At 41.6% G+C, this 12539-nt stretch overlaps 1 protein-coding gene across 1 annotated transcript; it reads left to right on the top strand.

The window, feature by feature from the left end:
* Positions 1 to 1499: 1499 nt before the first annotated feature.
* Positions 1500 to 3996, top strand: LOC308095650 (cathepsin K-like; the record flags this gene model as incomplete). Its single annotated transcript, XM_080442697.1, has 4 exons — positions 1500 to 1721; positions 2039 to 2207; positions 2754 to 2859; positions 3900 to 3996. 4 exons carry the CDS (start codon positions 1500 to 1502, stop codon positions 3994 to 3996), a joined length of 594 nt encoding a protein of 197 aa, XP_080298823.1.
* Between the last annotated feature and the right edge of the window lie 8543 nt (positions 3997 to 12539).

Genomic DNA, 12539 nt, shown 5'->3' with positions numbered 1-12539 from the left:
CATTAATTTGTTCATCTCAAATCACTTTTCTGTGTGACACTCTTCTGCTATGTGTGCACTGAACATGAGGTGTAACATTATCTGTCATATAGTAATCTGTTGTTTGCTTTATGGTTATGTTTTACAACCAAATTAATATTTAATTTCATTCATATTTGGCCAGTATGGTTGTACAAGGTACCTCTGTGGTCAGAATGTACACAAACAGTCTATCCTGTTTTAATATGCTGCTTTATAAGTATTCTTAATTTTATGGAGTGATGTGTGATTTGCATTTGTGAGTTTGTATTTTGTGTTAAACCCAGGGACCCAGGGTACAGTAATGTTTATTATTATTATTATTATTATTATTATTGATGTAAAAGAAGGCTAAATGGGTTCAGGTGGTTTTTGCCTGTCTGTGAGACTTAGTCCTGCATTCATTCATCTCACTTTTCACATCACCCCACTGTGGTGATATATGGTATGGCACACTTCATCATCTGACAATGTGCAGGATCCTATTTTCTGCTAGATTAACATTACACACTTGATTTATACAAATTAGTTAATAGTATGGAGATTATTTAATGGCTTTCATATAGATAAGTTAAATATACTTTAAACACGTACTGAAAGAACAGCAAAACATATATTATGTAAGATGGAGATACCTGTATCACACACATTACATATACTAATGCCCCCCCCCCCTTTTTTTTCTTTCAAGACTACAGAAGAGATCAACACAAATCTGAATGGTTTAAAGATGGAGGACAATATTAATTTGAAAAACTGGACGATCAAGCAAGGAAGTGGCGTGCAAGTGCCCCAGGGAGTGGACTGGAGGCAGAGAGACATGGTCAGCCCCGTCCAAAACCAGGTAGTCTCAGCATAGCCAGACGATTGGATAGCTCCACCTAGCTTTGCCTATAGGCGGAGATCTCTGAAAGTCTGGCTACACAAGGTCACTGCGAGGCGTTGTGAGCTTGTAGATCTGCTATGTTCACAATATGTGTCTCTTTCTTACATAATATTTGACAATTTGGCCAATTTGGTATTAAAAAGACTTAGTTAAAAGTCTTAAAATGTTAACTTCGGAAGTGTGCAGCAGATACCCTGTTTACACTTGAACTGTATGTTGATTGGTTTACTGCTGAGTGAGAAAACAATGTTGCACATTAAGCTAATCATCTGGAGACCCCCCAAAATCATTTGGGGACCCCCCCTGGGGGTCCTGACAGCGGAGTGTAAACAATGTGAATATTTTCCATTGTATTAGTGACTACTAGTGATTCTCAACTGTTTTTGCACCTGGACCCAAATTCTGATTGTGATGCTACTTTAACTACTTTTGCAGGGGGACCCCCTGGAATCCCCCTAAGGGCCCCTGAGGGTCCCCAGACCCCACTTTGAGAACCACTGCTCTAAAGGGTACCTATAGTGGAACATGGCCTGATGTTTCTGAAATGTCTCTCTTTCTCTCTCTCCCTCCGTTACACATATGAACCCTAAAGGGAATGAGTGGGTCATGCTGGGCCTTCAGTGCAGTGGGGGCCCTTGAGGGCCAAATGAAGAGACACACAGGTGTCCTCATCCCTTTAAGTCCCCAGAACCTGGTTGACTGCAGCACCCAGGATGGAAACCTGGGCTGCAGGGGTGGATACATCTCCAAAGCCTTCAACTACATCATCCGCAACAAAGGCATCGACTCAGAGAGCTTTTACCCCTATGAACACAAGGTTATCTTCTGTATTTTTTTTTATTGTTAACAAACCGTTTTGTTAAGCAAAGCATAGTAACATAATAATAATACTAACAATATAATAATAAGTGTAATAATAATAATAATAATAATAATAATAATACTAGCCTACTACTACTACTACTACTGCTACTACTTTGATAAGAAAATAGTAAATACATATTCCTTATTTGCTTTAAAGACTATACGTAGGCCTACAGTATGACGTGCCACATTAGATTGCGATAAAGTAATTACAATGTCATCTGAAGAGAATGTGAGTGTAATTAATCTCATTTGGATTATGTCACGATGGATGGTGCATGTCGCTACTCCATGAAGGGAAAGGCTGCATACTGCTCTGGTGTCAGGGTCCTTCTGTCTCAGGGCAACGAGAACACTTTGAAAACTGTTGTTGCGACAGTGGGGCCTGTAGCTGTGGGCATTAATGCCATGCAGCCGTCTTTTCACCGCTACAAAGGAGGTAAGGTTGAGACACACACTATATACTGTACATTACTGTTGCCCAAACAGTGGTTCGGGACCCATATGTGGTTCGCGGACCAATTTGTATTGGTCACGAGTAAATACAGCTTTATTTTTGCATTCCTACATTTTGTTTTTAATAATTATTTCAAAAGATTTTAAAACGTTTTCACCAAAACAAAACTATTTTTTTAATGAATTTCATGAGAAAAAATGGAAAAAATCTAATAAATTCCATAAATTAGAAAAAAATAACTTTTAAGAAGTAGTGAAAATAGCCGATTGTACCATATTGTACCATATTTTCACTAGTTTGGGTCCCAGGGAGACATCACATTTCTACCAGTGCTATACATAATTGTACTCAAGTCTTATAACGCTACTGCCACAGTGTAGCTGCAAATGCATAACAAGGAAGTTGTTGTTGTGAGATGTTCGCGATCAGGGAGAAAGTGTAAGCTACACGCAAACATTTTAGTTGTGTGTTTTCCATTCATTCGTTCATTATCCATCGGGTGCATTTTGAACCATACTGATCTTTCAGGTGTATACAATGAAAAATACTGCAACTCCCGGCAACTAAATCATGCTGTACTAGTGGTGGGCTATGGTGCAGCCAACGGACAGGACTACTGGCTTGTGAAAAACAGGTGAATAAGTCATCTTAATACTAACATCTTTTCAGGCCCACCCAGGCCGCGTGAATTTTCAGATGTTAATTGTATCACTAACATTTTTATTTTAATGATCAGTCACTTGACTGTGTTCACTTGCCCTACTTTTAATGTTATATTATCATTAAAGTCTTAGTGTTTTGCCAATTATTTTGGGGCCCACTTGCAATATCCTCACGGCACACCAGTGGGTCCCGGGCCCACAAGATTGAGAATCGCTGCTCCAGATCAAAAGAGATGAGGCCAGAACCTTAGGTTTTTTGGGTGAAGGGACACTTCACCCCAAAAAAACGTTGTTTCAATGGATTAGTCACCCCATGGAGACTTGAATTCATGGACATTTGTTTTGTTTTTTGTCTCATTCCTAAGACAATAATTTGATGACCGGCAGCGGTTCCGGCAGGAGACACAACGACCGCTGCCTACCGGTCGGCTGGTCATCAAATTATTGTCTTAGGAATGAGACAAAAACAAAAAAATATCCATGAATTCAAGTCTCCATGGGGTGACTAATCCATTGAAACAACGTTTTTTTTGGGTGAAGTGTCCCTTTAAGAGAACCAGTGGAATTGCACTTCAGTTCTGAAACTAGTCCTAACCAATAGTCAGTGGTGAAGCCAAACGAATGAATGCAGCATGTTTTCTACACCAGTGGTTCACAAACCATTTCATGTCAAGGACCACGAAAATTATATGTATTTGGCCGCAGAACCCCATCTCAAAATATTTTGTTCCAGGGACCCCCAGAAGCAAAGATTTGAGTTGAACAAAAATATCCATATTCAAAGATTTGCACAAATGTTTCACGATTTTTCAAAAATAGCAGATCTACACTACAAGCTTTTAGATCTGCTATTTTTGAATAGCCAGAAGTATAGAATATGGTTAAAGTGGTTGAAATGACTGTGACGCTGTATTAACACATTTTGTTGAGGACCGGCCGTCCCCGGACCCCACTTTCAGTCTTATCATGTATTTATAATGACATAAATTCAAACTGATTGCTCTGCTTCCAGCTGGGGGACCGGATGGGGTGAAGATGGGTACATGCGAATGGCCAGGAACAAGAACCTCTGTGGCATTGCCAACTTTGCCGTCTACCCCACACTGTGAAGTTGGAATTCGGCCACCCCTGGCAATATAGAATTCAGGGTTTATTTTATTATGTACAGTAAAGTATCAGGGGACTGTTTGCAAGTATGAATTGTTGTAATTGTATCTGTGTTGGAAGGTTGCAAAACAGTTCATAATGTCAGTGTTCAAAGTGTTGTGCTGATTATCTTTTCTTTGTAAATTATATCACAGTATTAATGGTATGTATAGGCAAGTTTATCAAACTGTCAAACTGAACACTTCCCATATGTTTAAGATGCATTACTAGATTAATAAATCAGTAAGTTTAGTAGGTTAATACATCTTAGTTTTGCTCAAATAAAGAAATATCTCACACAAAAGGGACACAGACCCAGCCCACTCTCTGACAACTTCAGTCTGATAATCAGGCTTCTTGCATCACCTGACAGATATTTCTTTCCAGAACTCTGCTGCTCAATACATTTCATGACAGAAAGCTAGACACCGCCCCCTTGTGTCTCAATATGACAGAGCAGGAGTTTAAAAAAAAAAAGCTGTCCATTACCATTATGACACCGTTACCAAAGACAGAGACACACTATGGACAGTGTTGAGTGGACATTAAAGACAGAGACAGACTGGACAGTGTTGAGTGACATTAAAGACAGAGACACTTTGGATAGTGTTGAGTGACATTAAAGACAGAGACACTCTGGATAGTGTTGAGTGACATTAAAGACAGAGACCCACTGGACAGTGTTGAGTGATAAAGGAGACACACGCTGGACAGTGTTGAGTGGACATAAGACAAAGACACTCTGGACAGTGTTGAGTGGACATATGACAGAGCCACACTGGAACGTGTTGAGTGATATTAAAGACAGACACTCTGGACAGTGTTGAGTGGACATAAGACAAAGACACTCTGGACAATGTTGAGTGGACATAAGACAGACACACTGGAACGTGTTGAGTGATATTAAGGACAGACACTCTGGACAGTGTTGAGTGGACATAAGAGAGACACACTGGAACGTGTTAAGTGGACATAAGATAAACACTCGGCAGTGTTGAGTGGACATAAGACAGAGACACTCTGCAGTGTTGAGTGGACATTAAAGACAGAAACACTCTGGACAGTGTTGAGTGACATTTAGGACCTGTGTCTGACACAGAGTCACCATAAACAGCACATTAACGCTTAGTTCACATCAGCAGCGTGGTTTCGCTGCCACCTTCTGAGAATGTGAGAGAATGAGAGATTCAATGGAGAGGAGAGGACCGCTGCTTTTGACAAGGGGCAGAGCCAGCAAAAAAAACAAAGGGTCAAAGTTGAGGACACTTTGAGACAGAGCGGCAAGCCAATCAGAAGTGCTATGCTGTGTGTGTGTGTGTGTGTGTGTGTGTGTGTGTGTGTGTGTGTGTGTGTGTGTGTGTGTGTGTGTGTGTGTGTGTGTGTGTGTGTGTGTGTGTGTGTATGTATATACATATGTGTGTGTGTATATATAGTGTATATTTAGTGTTTCATAAACCATTTAGTACAAACGCAAAAGAAAAAAAGCATACAAATTGAAAAAAGTCTATTTCTCTCCAGCCTGCTAAATTGAATCTTGACCTTCAGGTCTCACTGGTCCTGTGTGGTGAGACATGACCTTTGACACGATCTAAATGTCTCAATAGAAGAGCAGGGAGACCCAATTGTATACGTTATATTGTCATATATTATTTGTATCGATTATCATATTAATAGGCTGTGTGTGTGTGTGAGTGTGTGTGTGTGTGTGTGTGTGTGTGTGTGTGTGTGTGTGTGTGTGTGTGTGTGTGTGTGTGTGTGTGTGTGTGTGTGTGTGTGTGTTGTGTAGTGTGCAACTGACTCTGTGACAAAGATTGTCCTCGAGTCATTTTTGACCCGGCAGTTAAAATCAATGTCGGGTCAAAAATGACGCGAAGACAATCTTTGTAAATGTTTGTGTATAGCTTCCATGGACATATGAACAACGGCAATGTTTCACTTTTCAAATCTTTTAAGTTTATGCTGTTAAACATTTTTGAACCGAAGACAACACAACACAAGGGTTTTAATGGGTTTAACCCCAGCATCCGTATTGTGGGGAAAGCTTCCGCAGGAAAATAGCAGATGTACATTAGAGTCTCCCATGTCTCTCCAGCTCTTTATTAAACAGCAGTGCTCTTCTGATTGGCTTAAATGTTGTCACCTACCTGAAAATGTACTATATTTTACGAGAGCTGGAGAGACCCCTGTGAGAACAAATGCTCTGTAGCAATGATTACTATCAGAATATAGTACTTGAACCTTTTTAACCAAAAAGACAATGTACCAAAAAATATCACTTACCCTACCTTTAAATAAACTCTGATAACATGGCTGTGCATCATTTCATTTTACATTCACCTCCAGTTCGTCCTGCTGATAGCCAGAAGTATTGAGCAGTAGTAGTAATACATGTTTCTGTCAGGAACTGGTGTTGTAGGACCCAAAAGCAGGAACTCAGACAAAGCAGGAGATGAGAATCTCAAACATAACTTTACTAGTAGGAATACTGCAGAATTACAACCAATACAGAACTCAAAACATTACACTAAACATGACGACAAGGAACCTGACAAATAACTTAAGACCCAGCACTGAGCACTCACAGAAACAGTCTTCAGCTCGTCACCAAACCAGGCTCAGCTGGTCCTCACAGGTCACGGCATTCAGGGCAATCAGACTCATGGAGCAGAGCAATGGAGGGGCAGAGGCACACTCAGAGGCAAACAGTCACATGGGCCCACTGTAGAGGCTGTGATCGTGACATGACAGTACCTCCCCTCCATGGGACGGCTCCCAGACGTACCTTCAGGCCAATCGGGACAGGCCTCAGAATGACGGGGGTGGGATGCGGAGACCCTCGGGCAGGCAGGGTAGGGTAGACACAATCGGCGAAGCAGGGAAAGGGGCTGAAACCCCCCGGAGCGTTCTTCCACTGCCGGCCATGGGACATAGAGACGGAGTCCAAACGACAGGGGAAAGGGGCTAAAACCCCCCGGAGCTTTCTTCCACTGCCAATGGGGGACGGGATCCGAAGGACAGGGAAAAAGTGGCCAGCAAGGGCTCTGGCACAGGTCATCATGACGACGCTCAACGTGGAGCAGAGGGCACATGCTGGTCAGTCAGGGCAGGAGGGTAGGGCAGGGAATCCATGTCAGAGGAAGGCCACGGTGTGTTTAGTTCAGTGCTGGCTGTTCCGCTGGGTCCATGTATGGGTGGGTCATACTGTCAGGAACTGGTGTGGTAGGACCCAAAAGCAGGAACTCAGACAAAGCAGGAGATGGGGATCTCAAACATAACTTTACTAGTAGGAATAATGCAGAATTACAACGAATACAGAACTCAAAACATTACACTAAACGTGACGACAAGGAACCTGACAAACAACTTAAGACCCAGCACTGAACACTTACAGAAACAGTCTTTATAGTCTCAGCAGCTCGTCACCAAACCAGGCTCAGCTGGTCCTCACAGGTCACGGCATTCAGGGCAATCAGACTCATGGAGCAGAGCAATAGACCATATTCACACAGCGGCCATGTTTCTATGAAGTCAATGAAAGTAGCCACCCCGGGTGGCGGCACTTTCAATGTTAAATTCCAATATGGCCGCTGTGTGAATATGGTCTATGGAGGGGCAGAGGCACACTCAGAGGCAAACAGTCACATGGGCCCACTGTAGAGGCTGTGATCGTGACAGTTTGCACTGCAATACATTTGACTTTCAGGCAGTACCACTTGTCAGTCAGTAGGTGTCCCACCGACCATAGGCTCTAACATGTCTCAATAGAAGAGCAGGGAGACTGATTGATTGATTAATTAATTGATTGAGGGATTGGTTGAATACTTTATTAACAGTTTGCAAAAAAAACTTCGTAGGTACAGTTCCATACAAAATGATGCTAAAAGGACCCAAGAAAGCACCATGGCTTGTTTCCATTGGGGTCCTGTGTATTGAATTCATCGAAACATTTAAAGACAAGCAAAAACATCATATAAACAAGTAGTAATCAAAAAGAAAAACATGTACAGTAAAGAGTTGGGGGGGTGGGTGGGTGGGGGGGGTGTATTTCTGGTGATAAGCTTAGACTTTTTACAGGGGCCAGTTCCGAATTGCAGCCACCTGTAAGTGTTCTTTTAGAGTGGTTTTGAAGGAGAGTGGGGAGTAACACTTTTTATTGTTTTATGACTGTTGGTAGGGCAGACAGGGCAGACCGACCAAATCCAACCACCATGTTGGGTTAGTTAGTTACATCTACTCTATGGTCAAAATAACATTAATAATACAAAATAAATTCACATCACTGCAAGAACAACGAAGATTGTATTAATTGTATTTTAATGTATTCTATTTTATTGACTGAATATTTACAGGTCGACTGATGAATTTTATCTGACTTGTATTGTGAGATTTACTTCATATCAGTTTGTCCTGTATGAACGCTGACTGAACATGATTTCAAACAATGAAACATCTTTATCTTCTGACAGTACAGAACCCCAGTGTGACCTTCACATGATACAAGTAATGTTTATGTCCTGTCTGAACATTTTCCAAAATGATTCAAACTTTCACAATTTAAATAAAGCCTTCTATATTCTCTCTGTGAGAACTACAGTATTATCTCTCTAGTATCTCTCTCCATGTTTGCAAAAACACATTTATTTTAATCAATTATTTTATTACAATTGAAGAACCTCCAGTATGCAGTTAAATAACTGACCTTTCAATTCTGCTTTGTTAGGCCTATGGCCAGTAAGCCACCACCTCTAACCATAGAGTGTACACTGTGTCAACCCGTGCCAATCTACCGGGCGTTCGGCAGATTGGCCTACCGAACGCCCCCTTCTGTGACACATGCGGAAGCTTTCATCCTCTAAAAAGGCGCCCGAGTCGAGATACCAATGCCTCAGAGCCGAAGGAGGCGTCCACCTTTATATGTCTATTCGGTTCTTAAGTCTGACGTCATTTTGTAGTCCGACGTCACGTCCGGGTCCAAAAGGCACCAGCGCCGTCCACTCTTCATTGTAAACAAACATGTTGGAACCCATAAATCTTTTTACAATAACCTCCTTTTTCAGAAATGAACCATTGAGGGTTAATAAGGGTCTTCATGCTAATATCATAGACAGTAAAAAGTAGGCTAATATATATATTTATTTTTGTATTTATTTAGTATTATTATTAACATTATAATATATATTTTTTATATTTATTTATATATATATATTTATATATTGATGTAAATAAAAAAACGATGTCCTCTTCTTTTTGTCGTTGCCAGGAAAGCGGTAGAATGACACTTTAGTCGTTATTTTAGTCTCAGATCTGTTAAAACAGCGAGGGACACAACACTTCGCATATTGGGAAAATACACACTGGGACCCGGAAGTTATTCTAGCGGGGCGCAACGTCACGTCTGAACAACCGAATGGTTTGACACGCTGCTACATCACTCTGTAGTCCTATGCTTCTTGTCCAGCAAGCAGCAAGTGTAGACTGTGTACATTATCTTCCATCTCTATATCTCTAACTTGTCTGTCGCTCTAATTTAGCAATGGTACGACGGTGCTGCATTGTCGGATGCAATAGCAAGTGTTCAGACGTTGGAGTTAAAATGCACACATTTCCAACCTGGAAGCAACACTATGGAGATCAGATGTCAGAGATATCAAAGAAACGTCGTATGGCTTGGGTGTCAGCTGTAATCAAAATAACATAACCTTCAACAACATTCCCACACAGACGTTTGTGTTTTCACGGCATTTTGAAAAGGGTAAGTTACAACCAAAACACATTTGACTCTAATGTTACACAGATAACTATGCTCACCAGTGTTGTTATGTTGTTGTTTGCACATCAAGCTGGTTTATGAGAGACAACTCAGGCCCGTTCACTTACTCAATGATTAATGAATGTTCTTTTCAGGTAAACCAGCCTATGAATTTAATGTCTGTGACTCTGACTGGGCACCGTCATTACATCTGGGGCACACAGAGGTCAATGCATCACTGCACAACGCAGAGCGGTTGAGCCGGAGGGCAGGGAGAAGTCAAGCTCGCACAGCAGCAGCTCGACAGACAGAGCTGGAACCAGAACCAGAAGCTACGGTGGAACCAGAACCAGAGGCTCCTGTAGAACCAGAACCAGAGCCTCCGTCATCCACCTGTGACATGTGTCGCCGTAAGGATGATCAAAAATCAACTGCATGTTGGCTGAGGAAAGGCGCTTAGGAACTGCTTGCTCGAAAGCAGTTTGATGAGACGTTCTTTGAAGGCAAAGATGTGCAAGTGCTGTACTTCACTGGACTTCCAGTGTTTGCACATATGCTCCAATTGGTGAACTTATCCAACTCCTTTCCAGGTGCTCTTTATGACACTGATGCGACTGAGGCTGAATTTGCCAAACCAAACTGTTGCATTCCTGTTTGATATAGACCACACTACAGCAGCCAGGATTTTCAACAATGTCATAGATGTGTTGTACACAAAGCTTGACATGGTGATATGGCAAACGAGAGAGGTGTTGTACCACAACGTACCTCACCAGTTTGTGGAGGCGTTTGGCAAGAATGTTGCAGTTATAATAGACTGCTTTGAAGTTTTCATTGAGATGCCATCAACTCTTCTAGCTAAAGCACAGACATTTTCACACTACAAACATGACCACACATTTAAATATCTCATTGGCATTACACCATATGGAGCTATCTAATCTCATTCATTTCCGTAGGGTACGGAGGTCGTAGTTCTGATAAGCTAGTGACTGAGGACTGTGGGTTTCTTGACTATCTACTGCCAGGTGACATTGTGTTAGCGGATCGTGGGTTTAACATCGCAGAGAGTGTAGGAATGAAGTATGCAAAACTGAAAATCCCATATGGCCAAAACAAATGGACACTGTCAGCTCGATGCAAAAGATGTGGAGCAGACACGAAACATAGCTCAGCTCAGGATCCATGTGGAGCGAGTTATTGGAACTGTGCGCAACAAGTTCACTATGCTAAAAAGTACCATACCACTGACATTTTGTATCCCCTGTGAGGGCGAGGAATGTACTTTCCTCGACAAGATTGTGCGTGTGTGCTGTGCCTTGACAAATTTGTGCCCCAGTATTATTACGCACATGAGATGTAGTAACAGGCTAAGATCAAGATAGATTTTTTTATCCTTATGCATCTTGTTATTGGACTACTTTTGACTCATTGTTGTGTATTACCTTGTGGTTTTAATTAAAATGTTTGCATCCTAACCACAGTCGTCTTCTTATATTGAATGCGTGCACATTTCACCTGCATTGACTGAATATTCTATTCATACTTGGCTATAAACCATGATGGAAAGTAACTATATTAGTAACTAATAGTAACTAAAGTACTTTAAGTGTAATTTTTTCTGGTACTTGACTTTAGTCATTCCAAAACATTTGAATTTCCAATGTTCTTCTACTTCTACTCCACTACACCTCAGAGGCAAATATTGTACTTTTACTCCACTACAATTATTTGAAAACTTTAGTTACTAGTTACTTTGTAGATTTTGATTATTATTCCAAAACATACATTAACCACTTGAGCCCTACAGTATACATTCCGGCCATTTGAAAATAGCAGATCTACCAGCTCACAATGCGTCGCATGTAGATCTGCTTTTTTCTAAAGATTTTTATACATTGTATACATTTGAAAACTTATGAAATGGAACATTCTGCTTATGGAGTACTTTCTACTTTTGGTACTTTAAGTACATTTTGATGCTAATACTTTTGTACTTTTACTAAATTTTGAATTCCGGACTTTTACTTCGTAAAAGAGAATTTCTACATTGTACAGTATTGATACTTTTGGCCATGGAAGTGTTCTTGTTTTGTGCCCGTGAAGTGAAATAACACACCACAAGCTTAGGGAGACACACCTTGTGGAAAAAAGCCTATGCTTTGGCAGAAGTGTCTCCCAGAACGCTCCATCGGGTCCAACCCGCGTTATTGCACCCGGGTGGCGTCCACATCACAAAGTCACAAAACGCAGATCCAGTGACAAATATCTGTGTTTGCACTTGTTTGTAGTACCTGTGTGTCTTCTTCACCATGTATTTGCCGTCATTGCTTAAGCAGAGACAGAATGTGCTATCTGTACAGGCCTGGCGGACCAGTGGACTCGCGGTGCTCAAAGGTGCATTTCACTTCCAGAAAGCCGCCCGAGCAACATGTGCAGCGAATAAGTCCGTCAGGTGACGCACCAACTTCTGGAAAAGATGGGTTTATGACAAACCCACATGGCTCAACTCTAAAGCTGTCATGATGTTCGAATGTCTCTGTGGCGTATGCCTGCCTTGCTTTGTCCTCATTGTCGATCCCATATTGCATGGGTGTGGGCTTGGAGTTGGCAGGAGGTGGCATGTTGTTGCAGATGGCCTTAATAGTTGTGATAGCTGGTGAGGAAGAGAGGTGGACACAACAGCATGCATTTTGGAAGCAGCTATCCTTCCCAGTCGTTGTGCGAACCAGGCGTTGGCTTTATGTTGTGTTCTCG

The sequence above is a fragment of the Gymnoscopelus braueri genome, assembly GCF_963280865.1.
Source record: "Gymnoscopelus braueri genome assembly, chromosome: 11".
NCBI classification, from domain to species: Eukaryota; Metazoa; Chordata; class Actinopteri; order Myctophiformes; family Myctophidae; genus Gymnoscopelus; species Gymnoscopelus braueri.
The sequence above is the reverse complement of the archived record's forward strand: the minus strand, read 5'-3'. Positions and strand labels throughout refer to the sequence as shown.